Raw genomic sequence first — 22,375 nt, forward strand, 5'->3', positions numbered from 1 at the left:
ATATATAAATAATTTGAATATATTATTGTGGTAAATATAAAGTGCTCAAATGTGAAAAAATGGCAAACTTCGCTGCTCAACCCTCTTGGGAAAAGATCCAATTTCTCCCGTCTTGAATGGTAAGGAGAAGCTTGTGGGGAGCGCAGGTATCACCATACATATGGGGAAGAAAATATAAAATACTGCAGTATATCTAAACAAATACAGCAATTCAAACAGGAATCATGATTGGGGACTCACATTCTCCCAGTGGTGATACAGCATTGAATAGCAAATAGTGTGGTGAGAAGACTCAGCAATGTGCAGGGGGATCTTGCTTGTATACACTCCCTGATGTCAGCAGGACAAACCCTCAACAGAATGAAAGAAAGACAACTCTAGTGCAACATTGTATGTTCACTGATGATATATTCAAAAACGGCAATTGTTATTGCACTTACATGATCAACATGTGCTTAGACACGTAACAATTGATGCGCAGCATAGGTGTACAGCATCCACCCCTCTCCCGAGGTCGCGTCACTTCCGGTTCGGCCCGTCGCGTCACTTCCGGTTTTGTGATCAAACACAGAATGGATCCACACGGGTTCTGGGGCATTCGGGGCACACTTCTGAACTGCTGCTAGTTCACTGAACGCGTTTCGCTGGCATGGCAGCTTCGTCAGGAGTCCGATCTGTAGCTTAACGTTCCATTGTACAGATATATACCCCTAATTGGTTCCTATTGGATGATTAATTATTTTAGCACTTCCTATTGGCTGGAACAGTTCCTAGTGATTGGCTGGTGGGCGGGACTACCCGTATATGCTAATATCACAGTATTACATAATACATAATAAATATATAAATGACAGTTTTATTTAATACAATCATTTTGTAGTAATGTTTTTAAATGATTTTTGAATATATCATCAGTGAACATACAATGTTGCACTAGAGTTGTCTTTCTTTCATTCTGTTGAGGGGTTGTCCTGCTGACATCAGGGAGTGTATACAAGCAAGATCCCCATGCACATTGCTGAGTCTTTTCACCACACTATTTGCTATTCAATGCTATTCAGTCCCCAATCATGATTCCTGTTTGAATTGCTGTATTTGTTTAGATATACTGCACTATTTTATATCTTTTTCCCTATATGTATGGTGATACCTGCGCTCCCCACAAGCTTCTCCTTACAGGTCACAGCAGAGGTCAGAGGCAGACGGCAGTATATTGTAGTAAGGTCACGGCAGAGGTCAGAGGCAGGCGGAAGTATATCATAGTCAGGTCATAGCAGAGGTCAGAGGCAGGCAGTATATCAGTCAGGTCACAGCAGAGGTCAGAGGCAGGCGATAGTATATCAGTCAGGTCACAGCAGAGGTCAGAGGCAGGCGGTAGTATATCAGTCAGGTCACAGCAGAGGTCAGAGGCAGGCGGCAGTATATTGTAGTAAGGTCACGGCAGAGGTCAGAGGCAGGTGGCAGTATATTGTAGTCAGGTCACGGCAGAGGTCAGAGGCAGGCGGCAGTATATTGTAGTCAGGTCACGGCAGAGGTCAGAGGCAGGTGGCAGTATATCATAGTCAGGTCACAGCAGAGGTCAGAGGCAGGCGGTAGTATATCAGTCAGGTCACGGCAGAGGTCAGAGGCAGACGGCAGTACTGTATATTGTAGTAAGGTCACAGCAGAGGTCAGAGGCAGGCAGCAGTATATCAGTCAGGTCACGGCAGAGGTCAGATGCAGGCGGCAGTATATCATAGTCAGGTCACAGCAGAGGTCAGAGGCAGGCAGTATATCAGTCAGGTCACAGCAGAGGTCAGAGGCAGGCAGCAGTATTTTGTAGTCAGGTCACAGCAGAGGCCAGAGGCAGGCGGCAGTATATCATAGTAAGGTCACAGCAGAGGTCAGAGGCAGGCGGCAGTATATTGTAGTCAGGTCACAGCAGAGGTCAGAGGCAGGCGGCAGTATATTGAATGAATAGAAACTGGGGAGCTACCTCAATAGTATGCTAGAAAAAATGAATAGGGTTGGTGGAGGGTAATCCTGCATCTTATATAGCAAAGTGTTATCTTTGATAGAACAAAATAATAAAAGCAAAAAATACTGGCCCCAATATTTGATGCAGCTCAACCAAGAAAAGGAACTTCCCTGGATCCTCATGCAGTACGGATGGACAAAATACGGTAAGTGCGAAATAAAGAATGAGAGAATATAAAGGATTAGATTAAACCTTTGTATGTTGTATTCCGGTTGAGGGAAAGGGGAAAAAGGGGGGGGGGGAGAGGGAAGGTGTGATTGAGATGATTGTGAACAATAATAATAACACTCACAGCCACATGTGACTGCTTTGATTGCAACTTGGATCCTCTTGTTTCATCCTTGGTACACTGCCCTGGTTCTTCCTGCCAAAACTGGATTCCTGTGTTCTCTCAAAGCAAAGAAGACAACCAGGGTTGGTGCCAATAGATAATATGAACCATGGGAATGCCAAATGAAAATCTATAAATAAAGCGCACTCACATAGCCATATGTGAGTGAATTGTACTCAGAGGTGTTGAGTTTCTAAGCAATGCAGATTACACACTGGCTTGCTGCTTTTCTTTCTGGTTCAATGGTGCTCTGTTGTCTCTCTCTACTGTATTGGTGTGGCGGCATGTGACAACAGATACCAGGGTTTAAAACTTAACAATTAAAAAAAAAAAAACAGAAATAACAATGCTCGTGTGGGTTCCCAAAGGCTTCCTTCAGCGTCCTGCTTCGGTTAATTCCCGCTTCCACGTCTGGAGTATGGGACTGCAAACATGCAGCTTCTGTAGGCTATGGTGGCCAACGGCAGACACATTTGAGTGTGCCTACATGCCTACTGAAGCAATCTGCACCTCTCCAACCCTGACCTCGGCACTCGGACAACGACCATTCTCACCTCTCCAACCAGACCTCGGCTAATAGTATCTGCAATGATCCGTACCTCTCCAACCCCGACCCGGCTACCCCAACCAACCTACACTCCAGAAGCGCCCTTGTGGCTGTGGATGGCATTTCTATCCATTCCCAACTCAGCCCCGTGGTCCCGCCTTGTTTGTGGTGAGCGCACCATGACAGGATCACAGCAATGCCAGGATTCAGCGGCCCTCCCGGTGGTTGTGCATTGGTACTGCAGACCAGGGTGTTAGGAAGAACCTGATGACACCCATTTTCAAAGCAAATTTATGAAAATAAACTAGACGTATATTATAAACGATTTATAAAAAATTATCCTTTAAAGAAGTTAGAACACAGACTTGACAAGAAGAGTCAAAAGATTCCCTACATAATTGCACTCAATGCTAGAATAATTTATTTCAGACAGCAATGGCCCGTTAGTGAATTTGTTCTGTTGGTCAGTCTAATGACCATTAGGGATCAGAAATATTAGAACAAAAATAATAACATTTTATTTACATCAGAACATAATAAATCACAGTAAAGGTTAAAACTATATCATAAAAATTCCCCGTAGTGGAGCGTAAGATAGAGTGTTTGTCTCGTTTAATAGTAGAATCCTCGATGGAGGGATGTGGAGCACAGCATTCATAGATAGAAAAATAGGGGCACGACACACCCAGATATGATGTAAAAACAATTTATTTAGGGGTAGACATAAGAGACATCCAAAAACATAGTAGGGTAAACGAAAAACTCTGACATGTTTCGGGCATAGATTCCCTTTGTCAAAGAGTATATCCTTCTGCTTGTAATCTCGTCTGATTTATACAAACGAGGAACCGATGGTTACCAGAACCAGAAGTGACGTCACAAACCCGCTGTGTGCGTCTTGCGAGACAAACACAGCAAGAGCTGTGGTGCTGGCGTGACGCTCAGGACAAATGTGTGAGTGCCACCTATGTTGTAAAATACAAGTAGCAAATCGTGAATATTAACCTCTTAGCCGCCATGCTGAAGGGCAAAATGAAAAACCAGCGATGGTGCCCAATACAGATCCCATCCCTTTGTATTTGGGGACAATGGGCCCGCATGGGCAACCTCGAGGCCAATACATCACTGCCACTGCATATAACAGCAATATATGTTAAAACCATTTATTCAAAAATGAACATCTTATTATCTTAGTCAATTAAAAACATAACACCAACATATATATATATATATATATATATGTATATATATATATATATATATTTATATCTATATATATATATATATATATAAACTTATTGAGATAGCAATTCAAACAAAATAAGAACAAGGATAAAAACAAATACCCCCCAAAAATATATATGATCAATGATAAAAAAATATATATATTTTATAAACCGACGATGAAGAATTAGAACATATATAACCAACAAGCGCTATCTGATTTAACGATAACGAGTTACCTCTCATTTTCAAGTATGTCCTGGGCACAGAGTTATGATGACAAATAATATATGGTTACAAATACATAGTTACATAAGTGAACAGGGTATACATTATATACAAGACATTGCATGCACAGTTAAAAATAATATATATTATAGGCATATGTAACAGTTACAGACCAGATTAAAATGTGAGACAGTTTTAGTTTTGAAAGAATTTGGACTGGTGGTGGCTGTGAGAGTCTCCGATAGATTGTTCCGGTGGTCTTGTTTTTTCTCTTGTGTGAAATCTCTGATGTTTAACAAGAGAAGATTTATCTGCAAAACATTTCCCACATTCAGAACACAAAAATGGTCTTTCTCCTGTGTGAACTCTCTGATGTGTAACAAGATGAGAGTTACGGGTAAAACATTTCCCACATTCAGAACATACAAATGGTTTTTCTCCTGTGTGTATTCTCTGATGAGCAATGAGATTAGAGTTATCTGCAAAATATTTCCCACATTCAGAACATACAAATGGTCTTTCTCCTGTGTGAACTCTCTGATGTGCAACGAGATCTGAGTTCTGGGTAAAACATTTCCCACATTCAGAACATACAAATGGTCTTTCTCCTGTGTGAACTCTCTGATGTGTAACGAGATCTGAGTTCTGGGTAAAACATTTCCCACATTCAGAACATACAAATGGTTTTTCTCCTGTGTGACTTCTCTGATGTGTAACAAGAGCAGAGTTACATGTGAAACATTTCCCACATTCAGAACATACAAATGGTCTTTCTCCTGTGTGATTTTTCTGATGTGTAACAAGAGCAGAGTTCTGGGTAAACCATTTCCCACATTCAGAACATACAAATGGTCTTTCTCCTGTGTGAATTCTCTGATGTGTAACAAGAGCAGAGTTACATGTGAAACATTTCCCACATTCAGAACATACAAATGGTCTTTCTCCTGTGTGATTTTTCTGATGTGTAACAAGAGCAGAGTTGTGGGTAAACCATTTCCCACATTCAGAACATACAAATGGTCTTACTCCTGTGTGAACTCTCTGATGTGTAACAAGAGCAGAGTTACGGGTAAAACATTTCCCACATTCAGAACATACAAATGGTCTTTCTCCTGTGTGTATTCTCTGATGTGCAATGAGATTAGAGTTATCTGCAAAACATTTCCCACATTCAGAACATACAAATGGTCTTTCTCCTGTGTGAACTCTCTGATGTGTAACGAGATCTGAGCTCTGGGTAAAACATTTCCCACATTCAGAACAAACAAATGGTCTTTCTCCTGTGTGAGCTCTCTGATGTCTAACAAGATCTACATTCTTGGTAAAACATTTCCCACATTCAGAACATACAAAGGGTCTTTCTCCTGTGTGACTTCTCTGATGTGTAACAAGAGCAGAGTTACATGTGAAACATTTCCCACATTCAGAACATACAAATGGTTTTTCTTTTACTGAAAAGTTCTTGTGAACGTTCCCTGCATTCACGTTTCCTTTGTTACACTTTATAATAGGAGTAGATGCATATTCTGTATCTGTATGTTCTCTGAGGGTAAACATGTGGGAGTCTGGGAGATTTCCTTCTTCCTGTGAGGTTGATTCCTTAACCATAATTCTCACGGCTTCTCTCTGACTCTGGTTTGGTATATCCTGACTAATGTGATTTGCTCCGTGATACATTTGGGTAACACTGGTATCTTCCATTACACAATCTGGTGAACAGAGCAAAATGTGACATCCTTCAGGGGAATTCCTGCTTATGAATCCATCAGCTAGGGAAAAAATTTTGAGTAAAGAAATGCATTAACATCGGACACAAAAAATGATTCTCAAACGTCAGATTTAGTTTAAGACTGTAAACAGACAGGATACACAAGGTAAGATGTGTAACAAATCAGGTATTCAGTAAATGTTTCCAATTAGAAGTGCAGTAAAGCATTCAAAATTGCAATAAACTTAATTTGTAAGGATATTGCCTCCCAGAGAGATATATATATATTTATAAAATCAGGAAGCGTGTGTACCACATACATTTCCACTTTATTATGGGAAAGGTAACGTTACAAAAGGACAATAGAAATTATTGATAGATATACTAATTTGTGATCAAGTTTCCTTTTTTATGAAATGTTATAATGATTGTTCCTAGAGCACCCACCACAAAAGTGTTTATTACTCACCAGTGTTGTTATCTGTAGGACTTTCCTTCTCCTATTACTGCTGGTGACCCCTTATATATGGCTCTTCTCCGTGCTCAATCATTGATACAATCTCAGGCGTCACATTGACATGTCCTGTATATATCAGGGGAGACACGTGCAGTTAGGTCCGGAAAAATTGGACACTGATACAAGTTTTGTTATTTCGGCTGTGTACCAAAATAAATTCAAGTTACAGTTAAATAATGAATATGGGCTTAAAGTGCAGTCTATCAGCTTTAATTTGAGGGTATCACATCCAAATTGGAGAAAGGGTTTAGGAATTACGTCTCTTTAATATGAAGCCCCCTCTATTTCAAGGGACCAAAAGTAATTGGACAATTGACTCAAAAGTTATTTCATGGACAGGTGTGGTCTATTCCTTCGTTATTTCATCATCAATTAAGCAGGTAAAAGGTCTGGAGTTGATTCCAGGTGTGGCATTCGCATTTGGAAGATTGCTGTGAACCCCATAACATGCGGTCAAAGGAGCTCTCAATGCAAGTGAAACAGGGCATCCTTAGGCTGCAAAAAAAAAAAAATCCATCAGAGAGATAGCAGGAACATTAGAAGTGGCCAAATCAACAGTTTGGTACATTCTGAGAAAAAAAGAACGCACTGGTGAGCTCTGCAACACAAAAAGGCCTAGACGTCAATGGAAGACAGCAGTGGTGGATGATCGTAGGATCCTTTTCATCGTTAAGAAAAACCCCTTCACAACATCCAGCCCAGTGAAGAACACTCTCCAGGAGGTAGGCATATCATTATCCAAGTCTATCATAAAGAGAAGACTTCACGAGAGCAAATACAGAGGGTTCACCACAAGGTGCAAACCATTCATAAGCCTCAAGAATAGAAAGGCCAGATTAGACTTTGCCAAACAATATCTAAAAAGCCAGCCCAGTTCTGGAACAGCATTCTTTGGACAGATGAAACTAAAATCAACCTGTACCAGAATGATGGGAAGAAAAAAGTATGGAGAAGGCTTGGAATGGCTCATGATCCGAAGCATACCACATCACCTGTAAAACACGGTGGAGGCAGTGTGATGGCATGGACATGCATGGCTTACAATGGAACTGGGTCACTTGTGTTTATTGATGATGTGACAGAAGACAGAAGCAGCTGGGTGAATTCTGAAGTGTATAGGGATATATTGTCTGCTCAGATTCAGCCAAATTCAGCAAAGTTGTTTGGACGGCGCTTCACTTTACAGATGGACAATGACCCAAAACATACTGCGAAAGCAACCCAGGAGTTTTTTAAGGCAAAGATTCTGCAATGGCCGAGTCAATCACCTGATCTCAACCCGATTGAGCATCCATTTCACTTGCTGAAGACAAAACTTAAGGCAGAAAGAGAAGTAAATTGCAACTTTATCAAACTCAACTGCCAAAAACAGAGAATACTCCAATCGTTGTTGTTTGTCAGGAGGAACAAAATCATCAGAGCAGCCTCTGTCATTTCAGAGAGCCTCTTACTGTTCAATAAAGTGTCTTGTGGCATCACTCAGACCCTGCAATCAGAACACTAGTGTATTCCATGCTATATTACATTATCTGTCCTACTATTAGGGGAGTATCTTCTACAGTATGTTACTAAACAGTTATAATGTGAGGCTAAAATATAAAGTAGTATCAACAACAGAATCAGTCTGTATAAAAGCTTATAATTACTACATAATGATCCGTTGTAAGTTGTACATAAAACATGAAAACACAGTTTACAGAGAAAAATGAATAGAAATATAACAAATATAAAACGGCACAATTTCTGTGCACTTTTGTCTTCTCTTTTTGCCTTCTTGATGCTAATTTGTACATTGCTGATAAAATTATCCCGTTCATTTATTTATGTGAAACACCCATCATCTTGTACTTGCTGGGAGATTATAGTAGGAAAGCATTGTCAATTATTGATTACCTAAAGGCCATTAAAATTGACTGAAATAATTATCCATCAACCTAGCTTTTTTATCTGTTGATTCTTCTACCAATTAAGTCAATATGTTTGGAAGTTTCAAATGTTTCTCCAAAATCATGTTATTATATGTTGTACAAATAAGATCTCTGAGTAAACACTGATTAATATTTCATTTACAACAAAATATGTGAATATAACATTGAAACTATATTGTACTGCAGGAAAATTAACATGAATCAAACATATAAAAATGAACAAGTAAACGTAATTAGTACAAGTTAATTTAAATATATTCTAACAAACAAGTCGTGTGAAATAAATCTCAATATAAATACAACATCAAAGTATGAATTGTATAAAGTGATATAGATTTAGCTAAATACTCACCATCTATAGCTGGTTCATGAGCTGGAAGACAAAGGGACATGTTGTACAAAGATGATCACAAACACTGATAAGAACTGTATCAGCTCCTGCCTTTTATACCATGACCTGCTGTGTCCTGGTCCCTCCTCCACCTCCTCTGTCTGGTAAAGATCCCTGACCAATCAGAACATTGGAATTGGCCACACTTAGCTCTGCCCCCTGACTGCAGCTTCTCAGGGGTTTCCCTCCCAAAAGACTTGTTTCCCAGGGTCTGCTCAGTTCTTTAGGATGCTATAAATAAGGTTATTTTTTGCTATTTTGTCACTTTGATAAACTTGTTATATTATACTCTGTGATTATTATATTTCCTGCTCTTGATGCATTAATAGTGTCAGTTGTGTGAGGGAGAGGATAACATTGTGACAATTAATGCTATTCTTACCTAATGATTCAGGACATACAGGATATGTAAGGATTTTTTGCACAATAACTGTACAGCTGAGTGCTACAGTGAGACAAGATGGGGGGGGGTCATTTGACTCTGGAGACAAGGTAAGAGGGCGGGGGGTGGAGAGCAGGCAGGGGGTGCAGGGGGCAAGGTTTGCGCACCCCTGCCTTAGAGTATCAACCCATAGCTGCCAGAAGGGATAGGTTCCCAGCTGTTTTCCATATGGGGGAGCAGAAGCTATGTTAGGGTGATAGGGTGGGCTTCCTCAAACGTCAGGGCACTGTCACGGGAGACCAGGTACTTATACCTTTTATCCTGGGATCATATCATTGAGCAAAATAAAAATGTTAAAGAAATTGCGTTTATTTCTTGGAAACAGACATACACACAGTGAATTACAATAATATAGAAGAAAACACACTTACTGGGGTTTTGGGCTGAAAAACTAAACTTCCTTGACCGAAATAAAGTCTTTAACAAGCCCATTGGAAATGGTGCTGAAGGTAGGACTTAGAAAATATTCTGCTCTGCCGTCCTGCAGCCGCTTCCTTGCTAGCTCCGCAAGGTTTCTTTGGGCTTGGAGTCTGTAACAGGGGACTTATCCCTGTTCAGTAATGTGTCTTTAATCCAGCAGTGTGGTGGTTAACCTCTTGTAGTTAATTACTAAACACCACCTGCCTGAATTAGATAGCTTAGAAAGCCTGTCTTTTGAAACAGGAAGTGAGAACTCTTTAGCTGACACCTGAGCTGAACTTGGAGACACACTTGTTTTGAGCTCTGCCAAAGTTAGCAGAGCTGCTTTCAAGACACAAGGCCCAAATAAGACTTCTACACCTGGATGCTGATTTTCTGTGCACGCTCAGTGCGGTTCCAGGAGAGCAGAGAAGCTTACTCTACAGCTGATAAACAGATAAGACTTTCATTATTAAGAGACTGCTTATATCTGCTTATTTTCATGCTATGTTTGGGGCTGGGGAGAAATGCTTGACTAGGGAGATGTGAATTGGTTGCATAGTGTTTTCACTAGAATTACTCCCAAGTGAATGGAAGCTTTGTTCCCCCCCCTGTGTTTGGATAATTTTCCTGATGAAAAGGAACAGGCAGAATAAAGCCTATTATAATTTCACGTTATATAGCCTCCTAATTGTGTACCTCTGTGAACGTCCGTCCACATATGGTCGTCAGAAGTGGGACAAGAGGTGTCCTTGTAGTTAAAAAGGACCGGAGTTTTTATGTGAAATTTTTTGTTATGCTTTTTTGCCTACAAACAGTCTAAACAACTTGAAAAAAAAAAAAAAAAACCCTCATGCAGCAGAGATCAGATTTAAAGAGACACACACCACTGAAACTTACAAAACCACAGATTGACTCTTTTCCCCAATCCCAAGAGACTGCTGAAGCAGGTAAACCTTTAATTACCTATCACAAAGTGTAATACGGTCATTGAAATAGGGATTTTGCCTTCTAGCCATAGTCAGGGTTCAAGAAGTGAGTCAGCCCTTAAAAAGGGATAGGTTTTTCTTGTTTTCAAAAGTTTTGCTGAAGCAGTGAAAACAGATGGTGACCCACGAGTGGTACTGATTTTGCAAATAAAGGTTGCCACACCGCATAGGGCTACCAGCTGTGAATGGAGTATATGCAGAAAAGTGTGAAAATTGATACAAAGACTGTGCTGAAGCAGGGGTATTTTTAGCAAACAAATGCTGAGTGTAAAATTGCCCTATAAAGAAAAAGTTTTTTCAAAGCCAATTGCTGAGTGTTGAGTCCACTGCAAAGAATGTTTTTTTTTCTGCAAGTAAAAAAGTATGCCTATTATCTTGGGAGCAAAACAGACACCCAAAGTGTGAAGTGTGAATGCCATAATACCCAAAGATGAGACTGAAAATTACTGAACTCAGGCAGAAAACCAAATTCTGTTGCTGAAGCGGAGGGATTCACCTAGCAAATAAATGGTGTATAGCAAATAGACTTTTTTTTACCTAGCAACTGCACAATCTTGTATATCTGATAAGAGAAAATGCATGCACAGTACTGCTGATATTGAAAAAAAAAAAAAAATTACCCAAGAAAGAACAATTTACAGAGATGCCTGTGAGAGCCATGACCTCTACAAGCAAAATATGCCCATCTGTAGGACTATCACATTTGGGGGTTCTAGCAAATACAGTGGCAACAGCTGCAATAGCGCCTCCTGAGGTCAGGAAGAAAATTACACCTGATAGCCTAAAAATGGAGGACAAGATGCAGCGTTCCTGTAATGAACCCTACCCCACTGAAGAGTGGCCCTTCCAGTCCAATAAAGAGGAAGACATCTCTTACGGGGAACCCGAACCGAGTCACACCCACAAAACACCCCAAGAATGGTGGGGGTGCCTGAACTCGGCACGAACAGAAAAGACCGCTCCCTTTGATGACGAATATGATCAGCAGGAGACAGAGCGGGAGCAGTGGATCACCGAATATTTCCGTCAGTTATTACAGTTGCAAGAAAAGCCGGGTGGATCCAGTGACGCTGCTAAAACTTCAAATGAAGATGGTGACCCCAGTATCCCTGAAGGGACGGTGTCATCCAAATCAAAAAGGAAGAAAAAGAAAAGCGGTTCTTCACTTACCGTGGAAGTAACAGACACGTCCGCAGATCCTGTGGAGAAAAAGGAGGACCGACAGGCTAGAGAAAATGGAGAATTCGTCCCAACTGAATATCCAGAGGGCCCAAGGCAGAAGTCGTGTACCCCAAAGAAGTGTCTGTCCGGTGCCAACAGTGAGGAACCCTCAACCAACCATCCCAGGGAAGTGGAGCCGGAACCAGTGAGTGACGATCCCTTAACCAGCCCTGAAGACGCACTGAAAATTGCCAGGCGTGACTGTGATTTACTCCGTGAACAATTGAATCAAAAGAAAGATGGTTACGCGGAGCTACTGAAAAATAACGTGAGGCTACAAAAAGATGTGCTCACAATTTACTCTTTAGCCAGGACAGAATTGGACGATCTCAAGACTGAGCTAGATACTGCAAAGGTTACTATTTCCGCCATGGATGAAAAGCAGAGCCAATCTGATAAAATGGTGGCTACGCTAAAGCGGAAGTATGAGGAGGCACTGAAGCAGATGACAGTCTTCCAGCAAGAGGTTCACACTCTTCGCATAGAGCTGAATGCCTCACAACAGGAGATCAACAGTGTCCGGATAGAAGTGGACGTATCTCAGAAAGAGGTTCAGACACTCCGCAGAGCACTTGATGCCTCACATCATGAGACCAACAGCTGCCGCACAGACCTGGAAGTTTCCAGAAAGGAACTACACAGTCTCACTGAAGAGCTGGACATTTCAAGGAAAACTATCCTACATCTTAACTTAGATCTCAAAGTCTCTCAGAAGGAGCTTCAGAACTTAAACCTGGAGATGGAAGTCTCACGCCAGGAGACAGCCCGCCTCCAAGCAGATGTGCAAAAATGGAAGGTGGACTGCAAGGAAGGCCTGAATAGTACAGAGACTGAAAAAAGAGAAAATTTAAGATTAAAAAAAGAAAATTCTGAGTTGATAGAATACGTCAAGGGAAAGAATGAAGAGCTGCAGGCTCTTAAAGAAATAAATAAACTTTTGAAAGAGGAAATGTTTGAAGCAGAGCACCGACTGCAGAACCAACTGCAAGGTCTGTGTACACACCTCCAGTATGCTGAGGAGAAGCAGCAAACGCTGCAGGAAGAAAAGCTGCAGGCTGTTAAAGAGGTACAAGCGCTGCAGGAACGTCTGAATACCCAGTACGTCCCCACAGAGCAGTATGAGGAGCTAAAGGCCACGCTGCAGGTCTTCAGAGCATCATTGGAGGCGGAGCTTCGATACCAGGTGACTCTGTATGAGAGGGAGCATGAGAAGGCTCAGAAACTGGAGCAAGAGCTGGAGAGACAGAGAGACTGTTCCATTCCCTTGAGTCAGTACCCCAAGGAGAAAACAGACGCAGCGGCAACCTTGACGACAAAAATTACAGAGCTACAGAATATGAAGGAGACTCTGATACAGATTCCTCCAATACGGAAAAAGGTATTGGCACTGCCCAAGCACCAGTATCCCACAGTAACTAATGCCCATGAGGACAAGGGTACAGTGAGAGTTGGGGACTCCACGCAACTTCAAAACAAAAATACGAAGTTTGAGCCACCAAAGAAAGAACTAGCCAAACCTACAGCTGCCCAACAGGCAACAAAAAGAGGTAGAAGTGCAGAATCCTTAGCTGAAGAAGCTGAACTGGTGACTCCGTGGTGTGGAGAAGCTGCAGAAAGACCGCTTCAAGAGCAGAAAACTTCAAGGACTAGTCCTAACTGCTCTACAACTGTTGCCATACACTTTGTCTACAAAAAGAGGAGTGTCCGACGCAACAGAAATCTCAAGACCGCCCAAGCAATAAGATTGAGGAGTGCTGATCTCAAGCACCTTCGGGAGGGGACAAAAATAAACTGGAGAAAGGGCTCCAATCCCAGCGGGACAGAAGGTTCTCTTCCTCCATCCACTCTCATTCAAGTCACAGAAAGATCTCGAATGAGAGTGGAAGGATGGGCTTTGGCCGTGGTAAGCCCGAGCTTCCCACAAACAGGGGAGGTATGTAACAGGGGACTTATCCCTGTTCAGTAATGTGTCTTTAATCCAGCAGTGTGGTGGTTAACCTCTTGTAGTTAATTACTAAACACCACCTGCCTGAATTAGATGGCTTAGAAAGCCTGTCTTTTGAAACAGGAAGTGAGAACTCTTTAGCTGACACCTGAGCTGAACTTGGAGACACACTTGTTTCGAGCTCTGCCAAAGTTAGCAGAGCTGCTTTCAAGACACAAGGCCCAAATAAGACTTCTAAACCTGGATGCTGATTTTCTGTGCACGCTCAGTGAGGTTCCAGGAGAGCAGAGAAGCTTACTCTACAGCTGATAAACAGATAAGACTTTCATTATTAAGAGACTGCTTATATCTGCTTATTTTCATGCTATGTTTGGGGCTGGGGAGAAATGCTTGACTAGGGAGATGTGAATTGGTTGCATAGTGTTTTCACTAGAATTACTCCTAAGTGAATGGAAGCTTTGTTCCCCCCCCTGTGTTTGGATAATTTTCCTGAACAGGCAGAATAAAGCCTATTATAATTTCACGTTATAAAGCCTCCTAATTGTGTACCTCTGTGAACGTCCGTCCACAGAGTCACAACTTGGATATGTCTTGGGATCCCTTTCCTGGGCTGGCTACTAACTTTTTTATAACATTTGCAAAGCCAGTCCCACAGCATTACTGCCAACCCACAAGCGTGTGCACTTTACTGCTAGCCATTCACATGTTTGCCAATCTTGCGATGCCTGGCACCTGAGCTTCAACAAAGCAAAGGGGCCGGTGTGAAAATCGCCATATTGCCTTCTTGTCATGCAGAGGCCAGGTGCCTCTCAGTCTAGGGAGGTGATTACTGGCTGGAAGAGCCTGTAATCAGCCCAGGACTTGGGACACTTAACTGAGCCATCCTGCACCGATAGCTGTTCACACTCCTGGCAACAAGTGTCACTTTTATCTATGGACTTAGGACAGACTTACTGGCACCACACCCTGGTGGCCCATCGGCCCCCTGTGGAGTCCTGCAGTAAAAGGACCCAGCTTATGTTACAATGTATAAGTATAACATATTGTTAAACATACCAGCTTTAATAAAATATACTTTATACATTTTCTTATTAAAATGTCCTATGTCTATTGGTGTGAGAGATAGAGTGAAAACCTGAGCTGTGTTACCCCACTAGCCACAACCCGTACACTATGCAAACATAGACTTTCAATAAAAGCCTCACCGTCTTATACCTGACTGGAGTACCCCCCTGAACTCCTCATACCAGGGTTAGGGTTATCTGGGCATGCACTTGGCATCCCGGTACTGTTCTGGGGATACCTTGCCCCCTGTGCCCCCTTATCTTTATGGTTGCACATTTTACATACATTGCATAGCAGTACATGTACAACAGGCAGGTCCAAGAGCTGACCCTCTAGGGCCCCCAAACACAGCTCAGGGGCAACCAAGTGGGCTTAACCTTTATTAGTGAGCCTGGTTACCCCCTCACCATTACAGGCACCCTGCCGAGTCCCATTGAAAGTGGCCACATGTACCCAGGCTGAGCCAGGCCTTATCCATGACAATGAACACAGGAAAAGTATGAGCCTGTTTGGGGAACGCTGTGTGCGCAACTCTCAGGGAAGAAGTCATCTGTTAATAACGTTTTATACGTTCCTGGCGCCCTTTTCTTTCATTGTACTCCTTGCCAAGAGCCTGCACAAACCTTCTGAGAAGAACAAGGTAACCTGCTGCACACCCACAAGTATATCTCTACTTACACATACAGTAACACAAATGGGAGTGTTATATTTCTGGTGTGACACCCCCTTCTCCTTTATCTGGGGGGGGGGGGGGTGTTATATAAGCATTATTTGCCTAATAACTGTACAACTGAGTTTTAGGATGGGACAAAGCGGGGGGGGGGGGGTGTGGGGGTTTACAACGGTGTCACGGTGCATCTGTGACACACACAATGTGCCATGAGAGCAGGGAGGGCTCCGTATAGCTCCGCCCCCTCTGAATAGCTCCGCCCCGGTCAATAGTTGAAAAGTGCAAAGCACGTGGATCACTATTGTGAACATGATAAAAGTGATCCAATAGCATCATATTAGGTTTCATTGTTGGGAACATGCTCCTATTCCCAGGGAGGTGTCCCTTCAATTAATTGTAATCACGTTCTTAGTATTATTGCAATATTTAAGCCGCGTCTCATTTGGCCAGGCGTTATTGTGTGTTATTTTGATCGCTGTGGCGGTCGCTGCAGGGACGAGAGCCCTCCCCTCAATGGCGCCGGGCCCACTGCGAGGGGGGGTCGCAGCACTGCGCCGGGAGTTTCTCCGGCTCGCAATAGAATTGAGAGCAGGACTCGCGACGAAGCGCTAGCTCGCGCCCCCCGGCGGTTCAGCCAATGAGGGCGAACCTGCCGGGTGACGTCACAGCCGCGCCCCGTCACTCCCCCGCCACGCCCCCCCGGTCTTTCCCCCTGCAGCTCACTGCAGACCGGGGAATCGGCAGCACGCCGCCAGCCTTGTGGGCGAGTGTGCAGCGGAGGCACTGGGGCCGCAGCCTTAGCGTCTGCACGCGCTGCATGTTGGACGCCTCAACGGTAAATCAGCTGTTCAGAGGCTGGATGTGCGAGTCTTTCCACCTTAGCGTCTGCGCACTCTGCGCGTGTAGGAGGCCTCCACGGTAGACATGCAATGGACCCACAGAGGTAGGGAACACCGCCCCCCACCTTGGATCGTCCAGAGGTCCCTCTTGAAGGGAGGGGCGCTATGAGGCCCTGGACGCGGCCAGCGCCCACTTTCTAGTGCCTTGCACCCTGGATGTTCCTCTCCTGGATGCCTGCCTGTCCCCTTTTGTTCCTGTTATTGCATGTATTGTCCTGTCTGGACTTACACACTGACCCCTGCTTGTCCTCTTTTTGCTACCCGGATATTGGGACATTTCTCCCCCCATTAGAGAGGTATAGAAAACCATTGCAGGTAGTTTAGGACCTGCTGAAGAGGGTTTACCGTGACGTGGTAGCAGGCTTAGAATCCTTTGGCCAAAGAATTTAACTAAAGAACTCTTACTTTGTATTTAGTGCTGCTTTTCACTTCCGCTCTCAATAAGGCTGTCTTTGTGGTTACTGGCGCTCTGCCTTTAAGGAGTCTGGACATCCCCCGGATAGCACCAGACCATGGAACTCTGTTCCTGTGAGTTTCCATTATCTTCAAACACGTGGAACAGCAATGGGCACCAGTTTTGCCTCATCCTACGCTAACCTCTTCATGGGGTGGTGGGAACTGTTCCACGTATTTGGAGAACTGAACAAGTATAGGGAGCACATTTTATTTTACAAGCGTTATATTGATGACCTATTACTCATTTGGGAAGGTGACATCACCACATTGCACAAATTTATTTCAGCACTCAACACCAATAATTTTAATCTTTCCTTCACTCACTCTTATCACGTACAACACAAACTACAGTATTTCCTCGATTCTAAGACGCACTTTTTTTCCCTTTTCACGTGGCTGAAATAGGGACAGCGTCTTAGAATCGATGTACTGAAAAAAACACACAAAAAAACAGCCATGGGGCGCTGCAGAAGAAACCACAGCAGCTTTCAGCATTTGCCCTGCGTTTCTGCCACCTTTTGCCCCCCGCTTGCTCCGCCGGACCCCACACAGAAGGAGCAATGTGTCCAGCTGCATGCCCCGCGACTCTGCCATCAAACCTCCCCCTCCCTCCAAGTGCCGGTCCACAAAGGAGCAGTGTATGATCGGCTGCATGCCCAGCGCTCCCCCCTAGCTTGCTTCATGTGCCGGTCCCCAAAGGAGCAGTGTATGTTCAGCTGCATGCCCCGTGCTTCCCCCCCACCCCCCTTGCTGGAATTACTGCCCCGACACAGGAGAGATTGATTCAGCAGTGTGTGGCTGCTGCCAAACGCCCTCTGTCTGCCTCTGCTACTCACAGCTGTGCTGCCGGCACCACAAGGCACCCCCATCCCGTGTCTGTCTCTGTGTGTTTTTCTCTCTCTGTGTATGTGTGTGTCTCTCTGTGTGTGTATGTGTCTGTCTCTGTGTGTGTGTGACCTTTCATTCTCTCCCCTTCCCTCCTATCTCTCTCCCCCTTCTCCATTCTCTCTCCTCCCCCTTCCCCTCTCCACCTCTCTCCTATCCCTCCTCTCTCTCTCCTCCCCCCCCTCTCCTCTCCCCCCCTCTTCTCTTACCCCCTCTCTCTCTTCCCCCCCTCTCTGTCTCCCCCCCCCTCTCTCTCTCTTCCCCCTCTCTCTCTTTGGGTTTGGCATCCCTTTCTCCAGGCTATGGGTTTGTCCCTGTCATCCTGCTCGGGCTGCTGCTTCAAGTGCATGTTCCCCTGCTTCAAGTCTGTTTATTTATTACTAAGGTGCACTGGAAGATATATATATATATACAGTGCTCGACAAACCTATACATTTGCACGCCCGACACAGGAGAGATTGATTCAGCAGTGTGTGGCTGCATGCCCCAAAAGCCCTCTGTCTGCCTCTGCTAGTCACAGCTGTGCTGCCGGCACCACAAGCTCGACAAACCTATACATTTGCACGCCCCGGGCGAGTGGATTTAACATCGTGGCGAGCTCCTATTGGCCCAAGCAGCACACGTGTGGTACTAGGTGGCGAGTAGATTCTTTTGTTCGGCGAGTAGATTTTTTGGTGATTTGTCGACCACTGTATAATATATATATATATATATATATATATATATATATATATATATATATATATATATATATATATATATATTGTGTGTATATTTTGTGTGTGTGTATATGTGTACACATTTCAATGGGGATTCCTCGATGCCGTCCTCCAGGAGCGGGTTGGCAACCATCCAAACCGCAGAAGCGGATACAATATCTAAAAAAGAGCTTTGATCATACTGAGTCAAGTTCACTTGGCGTGGGAAACTTAGGTTCTAGGGCACCCAGGAATAAAATAATTTTTGCCGCTAGACCCTAGGAACTCCCACACTCGACCACCACCGGGTCCGAGAATTAAGGACCCCCGTAAAGGGTCGCGCTCGCCACGAGGGTCGCGCCATTGACTCTAATGGCGGAGGGAAGTGCCGCGAGAAAAAACGGCTGCCAGAATGAGCAGAAACCCAGAGCCCATAACTCCGGTTCTGTTCAACCTAGAGGGTTGAGATTCGGCCACCATGTAGTCCTAGTTCCGGCAGGATTGCATGGCAAATACCGACCCTCTCGGGGCAACAGAACAGACTCAGGGTAATTGCAAAGTTTTGGTTTCTGCCATTGACTTGCATGGCGGAAAAAAGCCTCATGTTCCAAAAGGGTTTTTAAACTGTAATTTTGTATCTCCGGTCCGGTGGGTCGCAGCGAGCTGAAACTTGGCCACCATGGAGAGTCCCCTCCGGCATGAGGGTCTGGCAAGTTTCAGCCCGCTCGGCCCAGCCGAACGGATTATTTTAATATATATTGATATTGAAAAATGTATTGTATTTCGAAGCGGGGATAAAAGCCCGCGAAGGTTTCTGACTCTGTTTAATGTAAATGCTCAGGGGGGCGACCCATTGTCTACAACAGACCCCCTGATCAAAGGCTCAGCCACTCTGGCTGTATACATTAGGGCGGAGAAACGCAGGGCTTGAGTGGACTGTAAGTGCTGTAATTCACACTTACAGACAAAGGGTTTCCTGACCAGATCCAGGTCTGGTAGACATGTAGGCGCCTGACTTTTGTGTGGGGCTAAAGAAATGAGACCCCCAGGGCCAGAAGTACGCATGTGCCAACTAGCTGGGGGGCATGATCTATCACTGTTCCCACAGTAGAGATTGGGTGCAGATAATTGTCCTCCAATGACTGGCACTCAATGACAATGTATAGGACTGGAATCACATATAAACCAGTGTCAGTCCTATGCTCAGAGTCTTCGATTTTACCAACTACTTGATGCCTGATTGCTGTATGAATTGCCAATCCTGTACCTGATTGCTTCATCACCCCACCCCCTAAGTAAGTGTTATTTCTTGTCTGTTATTTGTATTATCTTGTGTGTTCACCTATCTAAGGAATAAACTCTCTTTATTATATCTGAGTCGTATTCAATTCAACCCAGTTATGTGTGTATATTATATCCTATCACAAGTTAATGTGACAATATATGTGTGTATATGTGTGTGTGTGTGTATATATATATATATATACAGTATGTGTGTATATATGCAGTGTTCGACAATCATATACATTTCCACGCCCGGGGTGTGTGGATTTAACCTCCGGGCGAGTAAATATTGGCCCAAGCAGCACAAGTGTTTGCTTTTTAAATTTCCCTGCTCGCGTTGAAATGTTCCCTGCTCGCGCTGAAAAAAAAACAAAAAACTCCACCTACCTGACAGCTGATTGGCGCGCGCTCCCAGGCTTTGTGGGAGAGCGGCCAGGCTCTATATGAGCCCGCCCCCAACGAGCGGCCATTTTTTTTCCCATGGAGGACACAGTATTATCTGTGCCTTACCCCCTGTCCCCGGCACTCCCGCTGCACGCAGTTATGGAGGTGGTAGCGGAGGTGTTCTCCTATCCCCGGCGTTCCCCCCGTGACAGTGCCTCAGTTCCCTGCTTCCCACTGTCACCGCGTGACAGCCCGCGGGGCAGGAGATGGGAGCGGGGATGTCCCTCGGCTTCCCGCTTCCCCCTGTCACCGCGTGACAGCCCGCGGGGCAGGAGATGGGAGCGGGGATGTCCCTTGGGTTCCCGCTTCCCCCTGTCACTGCGTGACAGCCCGCGGGGCAGGAGATGGGAGCGGGGATGTCCCTCGGGTTCCCGCTTCCCCGTCAGCACGTGACAGCCAGCGGGGCAGGAGATGGGAGCGGGGATGTCCCTCGGGTTCCCGCTTCCCCCTGTCAGCGCGTGACAGCCCGCGGGGCAGGAGATGGGAGCAGGGATGTCCCTCGGGTTCCCGCTTCTGTCTCTCTCCCCCACACTCTCTCTGTCTCTCTCCCCACAACTCTCTGTGTCTCTCTCCCCCACACTCTCTCTGTCTCTCTCCCCCACACTCTCTGTCTCTCTCCCCCACACTCTCTCTGTCTCTCTCACCCACTCTCTCTCTGTCTCTCACTCTGGATCTGGATATCTTATTTACCCTATATATCTTAACTGCCCTATACAACACCGAAATAACCTATACTGCTTTCTTCCAGATCTGACTCAAGCTTCACACGGAAGACATCGGAACCCCCCCTAACCCAGAACACAGGTAAGGAACGCCTCCCCTCCAATGTATAACATTGCGGGAATGAGGGTACCTGGACATTGAGGGACTGCGGATCAGGTAAGATCCCAGGCGGGATTGCTGCTTTAAATATTGAGAAGCGGGGACGTCCAGACACTGGTTAAGGGGTTCAGGAAACTAGTCATTCACATCTGGCTTTTATTTCTAGATCCAATACACACACACACACACACAGACACACACACACACACACACACACACACACACACACACACACACACAGACTAATTGTCATATAATGTAATACAATAAATACATTTATGTCAAAAACGAATGTTGTTCTGACTAGGAATTTATTAAATGTATTTTATTTATATATTTTATTTTAAAGTGGGGTTGGGGGCGGGACTAGGGGTGGAGGCAGGACTAGGGGCGGGGTTGGGGGCAGGACAAGGGGCGGGGTTGGGGGCGGGACTAGGTGGCGAGTAGATTTTTTGGTTGGGCGAGTAGATTTTTGGGTGATTTGTCGAACACTGTATATATGTATGTGTATATATATATATATATATATATAATGTGTGTATGCAACTTGTGGCAATGTATTTCTGCTGCTGCTGCAACCCTGCTCATCTCACCTGTGACCGGCTCCCACTGCCCCCCCCTCATCCCACGTGTGACCGGCTCCCAGTGTCCCCCCTCATTCCACGTGTGACCGGCTCCCACTGTCCCCCCCCCCACCTCATCCCATGTGTGACCGGCTCCCACTGTCCCCCCCCACCTCATCCCACGTGTGACTGGCTCCCACTGTCCCCCCCAACTCATCCCACATGACCAGCTCCCACTGCCCCCCCACCTCATCCCACTGTGACCGGCTCCCACTGCCCCCCCCAACTCATCCCACGTGACCAGCTCCCACTGCCCCCCCACCTCATCCCACGTGTAACCGGCTCCCACAACATATTATATTATTATTCCTGTTACAGAGACTCACCCAGTGATAACTCCGGTGGGGCACTTCCTGCCTGCTCCGCTCACTTCCGGTCCCCGTGGTAATGTCTCCCCCCCGGTAACACAATCACAGCAGTGACAGCCCCAGTCCGGCGGCTCAGTCTCATTCATTGCACATCTGGGGGGAAGTTATGAGATCTCTGCTCACATGCTGACCGGACTTCAGATCAGAGAGCAAGCTGGGAGGTATATAGTATATACAGCCACTAACCTAAAGCTGGGAGGTATATAGTATATACAGTCACTAACCTAAAGCTGGGAGGTATATAGTATATACAGTCACTAATCTAAAGCTGGGA

At 44.9% G+C, this 22,375-nt stretch overlaps 1 protein-coding gene across 1 annotated transcript; it reads right to left on the minus strand.

Moving 5' to 3' along the window:
• Positions 1–3,437: 3,437 nt before the first annotated feature.
• Positions 3,438–22,108, minus strand: LOC142483943 (uncharacterized). The gene is made up of 4 exons (XM_075583860.1): positions 22,060–22,108; positions 8,853–8,873; positions 6,525–6,638; positions 3,438–6,116 (listed from the first exon to the last, which is right to left on the minus strand). Exon 4 carries the CDS (start codon positions 6,046–6,048, stop codon positions 4,543–4,545), a length of 1,506 nt encoding a protein of 501 aa, XP_075439975.1. The 5' UTR covers positions 6,049–6,116; positions 6,525–6,638; positions 8,853–8,873; positions 22,060–22,108; the 3' UTR covers positions 3,438–4,542.
• Between the last annotated feature and the right edge of the window lie 267 nt (positions 22,109–22,375).

Source organism: Ascaphus truei, unplaced genomic scaffold (assembly GCF_040206685.1).
Source record: "Ascaphus truei isolate aAscTru1 unplaced genomic scaffold, aAscTru1.hap1 HAP1_SCAFFOLD_400, whole genome shotgun sequence".
Lineage (NCBI taxonomy): Eukaryota > Metazoa > Chordata > Amphibia > Anura > Ascaphidae > Ascaphus > Ascaphus truei.

What these genes read in the sequence shown, in the direction of transcription:
- LOC142483943 (XM_075583860.1), bottom strand. Translation starts at nt 6,048, where the DNA reads ATGGAAGATACCAGTGTTACCCAAATGTATCACGGAGCAAATCACATT.